Here is a 3,307-nt window from a genome sequence, read left to right as displayed (position 1 = left end):
TGTAAAAACGTAATAATAAGTACATTGGATTAAAGCAGGGATACTGGTCGGGGGCGTGGTGGCTCAGTGTATAATAAAACTAAAGAAATAAATAAGGCATCGTTGTGAAACCGACAGTTGAAACAAATTTCCATTTTGCAATATTTTAAAAGTTGAATTTTGATTTCAATTGTAGCAAATTCCGTTCGAAACCGSGCTTAAAAATGAATAAAACCCAATCCCGATTATAGCCCATTTGCATCCGATCGCAATTTTAATATCAACTCTGCTATTACTCACGTGTAATGGTCGTAGCAAATCCCCGTAAAACCGCAATCCATAATAGTGCACGAGTCCATCCTGGCGGGCCCTCTCGCTATTTCATACGTGATATTAAACCCATAGACGTCCAGAAACCCATCAAGCACCCTCAAATGGGCACTATCCACACTGTCAAGCTGCAAAGTCACCACCAGGAAATTCTGGAACGACTGCACCCATCGCACTTGGACCACGTTGGTCTCGTTCACGCGGTGGATCTCCCGCCCATCGAGCTGGTAGGTGCGGTCGTAGACTTGGTACTCGGTGAAGATGAGGCCTTCATGGACGTAGAGTTGGGTGAGGTAGACCACGATGGAGGTGTTGGGGGAGGCGAAGTTTTGAGCGTCGATGATCCATTCGCAGTGGATGGGGACGGGGAATTCCGAGGGGAAGGAGGGGGTTTGGAGGATGCCACGGGCGGCGGTGAGGAGGCCCCCACAGCGGGGGCGGCCGCCGGCTGATACGGTGAGGAGGAGCAGGAAGAGGAGGAGCATTCTGGGCTAGTGCATCAAAGCTGCAACAAATTTGAAATTCCTCAAAAACGAGTAAAATGCTCTCTGACAAAAATTTTTACTCAAAAGTTTTCGAAATTGCCCGGAATTGACGTAATCTTAAATTTTGATATAAAATAGAAGTCAAAAACTAAATATACCTGTTAAAATGCTCCACGACGGGCAGTTTTAGAGACCTAGTGAATTTTTATTTTGTTACATTCCTGAAATTCTTAAAAAACTTGACGTTACATGAAGTAGGAAATTCTAAAAAAACACTTTTTTGGCATAAAATAGAAGTCAAAAACCAAATATAACCAGTTAAAATGCTCTAAGACGAGCAATTTTGGAGATCTAGTAAATGTTTTATTTTGTTACATTCTTGAAATTCCTCAAAAACGAGTAAAATGCTCTGTGACACAATTTTTCACTCAGAAATTCCCGAAATTGCCCGGAATTGACGTTATCTTAAGTAAGACAATCTCTAAAAGCGATTTTTTTGACATAAAATAGAAGTCAAAAACCAATTATAACTAGTTAAAATGCTCCACAACGAGTGGTTTTGAAAATCTAGTGGATGTTTTATTTTGTTACATTCCTGAAATTCTTAAAAGAACGAGTAAAATGCTCTGAGACAAAAAAATTTACTCAGAAATTTTTGGAAATTGCCCGGAATTGACGTTATCTTAGGAGATTCTAAAAATAAAGCAATTTTTTGAGATGAAATAGAAGTCAAAAACTAAATATAACCAGTCAAAATGCTCCACGACGAGCAGTTTTAGAGATCTAGGGAATTTTTTATTTTGTTGCATTCCTAAAATTAAAAAAAAAACGAGTAAACTGCTCTGGGACAAAATTTTTTACTAAGAAAATTTTGAAATTGCCAGGAGTTGACGTTATCTTAAGTAACAAATTAAAAAAAAAACGATTTTTTGACATGAAATAGAAGTCAAAAACCAAACATAACCAGCTGAAATGTTCCACGACGTGTAGTTTTGAAGATCTAGTGAATGTTTTATTTTGTTACATTACTGAGATTCTTAAAAAACGAGTAAAATGCTCTGTGACAAAATTTGTTACTCAGAAATTCCCGAAATTGCCCGGAATTGACGTTATCTTAAGTAAGACATTCTTAAAAAGCGATTTTTTGACATAAAATAGAAGTCAAAAACTAAATATAACCAGTTAAAATGCTCCACGACGAGCAGTTTTAGAGACCTAGTGAATTTTTATTTTGTTACATTCCTGAAATTCCTAAAAAAATTGACGTTACCTTAAGTAGGAAATTCTAAAAAAACATTTTTTTGGCATAAAATAGAAATCAAAAACCAAATATAACTAGTTAAAATGCTCTAAGACGAGCAGTTTTGGAGATCTAGTAAATTTTTTATTTTGTTACATTTGTGAAATTTCTAAAAAACGAGTAAAATGGTCTGTGACAAAAAAAATTACTCAGAAATTTTTGAAATTGCCAGGAGTTGACGACACCTTAAGTAAGACATTCTAAAAAAACATTTTTTGACATAAAATTGAAGTCAAAAACCAAATATACCTTGTTAAAATACTCCACGACGAGCAGTTAGTATTTTTTTTATTTCGTTACATTTCTGAAATTTCTAAAAATCGAATAAAATGTTTTGTGACAAATTTTTTTACTCAGATATTTTCGAAATTGACGTATTGACGTAATTTTAAGTATGTAATTCTAAAAAAAATATTTTTTGACATAAAATAGAAGTCAAAAACCAATTATAACCAGTTAAAATGCTCCACGACGCGAAGAGTAGTTTTTGAGATATAGTGAATTTTTTATTTTGTTACATTCTTGAAATTCTTAAAAAAACGAGTAAAATGCTCTGAGACAATTTTTTACTCAGAAATTCTTGGAAATTGCTCGGAATTGACGTAATCTTAAGTAACAAATCTTAAAAAAACGATTTTTTTGACATAAAATAGAAGACAAAAACCATGTATAACCAGTTAAAATGCTTCACGACAAGCAGTTTTGGAGATCTAGTGAACGTTTTATTTTGTTACATTTTTGAAATTCCTAAAAAAACGAGTAAATTGCTCTGAGACCAATTTTTTACCCAGAAATTTTTGAAATTGCCCGAAATTGACGTTATCTTAAGTAACAAATCTTTTGTCATATAATAGAATACAAAAACCATGTATAACCAGTTAAAATACTCCACGACAAACAGTTTTGAAGATCTAGTGAATGTTTTATTTTGTTACATTCCTGAAAKTCCTAAAAAAAACAAGTAAAATGCTCTGTGGCAAAATTTTTTACTCAGAAATTTTCCAAATYGACGTATTGACGTTATTTTAAGTATGTAATTCTAAAAAAAAAACGATTTTTTTGACATAAAATAGAAGTCAAAAACCAATTTTAACCAATTAAAATGCTCCACGACGCGACGAGTAGTTTTTGAGATCTAGTAAATTTTTTATTTTGTTACATTCTTGAAATTCCTAAAAAAATGAGTAAAATGCTCTGAGACATTTTTTTACTC

The 3,307-nt window shown here is 33.5% G+C and overlaps 1 protein-coding gene across 4 annotated transcripts in view; it reads right to left on the bottom strand.

Annotated features, from left to right (window-relative positions):
- The window catches only part of LOC123013719, a 196,451-nt gene that overhangs the window by 67,944 nt on the left and 125,200 nt on the right, over window positions 1-3,307 (bottom strand). For all 4 annotated transcript variants that reach the window (XM_044412445.1, XM_044412454.1, XM_044412464.1 and 1 more), the window contains exon 2: window positions 280-814. In XM_044412445.1, the coding sequence (XP_044268380.1) occupies window positions 280-794 (515 nt within the window). In that variant the 5' untranslated portion in view covers window positions 795-814. The remainder of the gene's footprint in view (window positions 1-279; window positions 815-3,307) is intronic.

This window comes from Tribolium madens, unplaced genomic scaffold, assembly GCF_015345945.1.
Source record: "Tribolium madens isolate multiple individuals breed KSU strain unplaced genomic scaffold, Tmad_KSU_1.1 Scaffold_19;HRSCAF=116;Tcas5.2_LG9, whole genome shotgun sequence".
Classification (NCBI taxonomy): Eukaryota; Metazoa; Arthropoda; class Insecta; order Coleoptera; family Tenebrionidae; genus Tribolium; species Tribolium madens.
The sequence above is the reverse complement of the archived record's forward strand: the minus strand, read 5'-3'. Positions and strand labels throughout refer to the sequence as shown.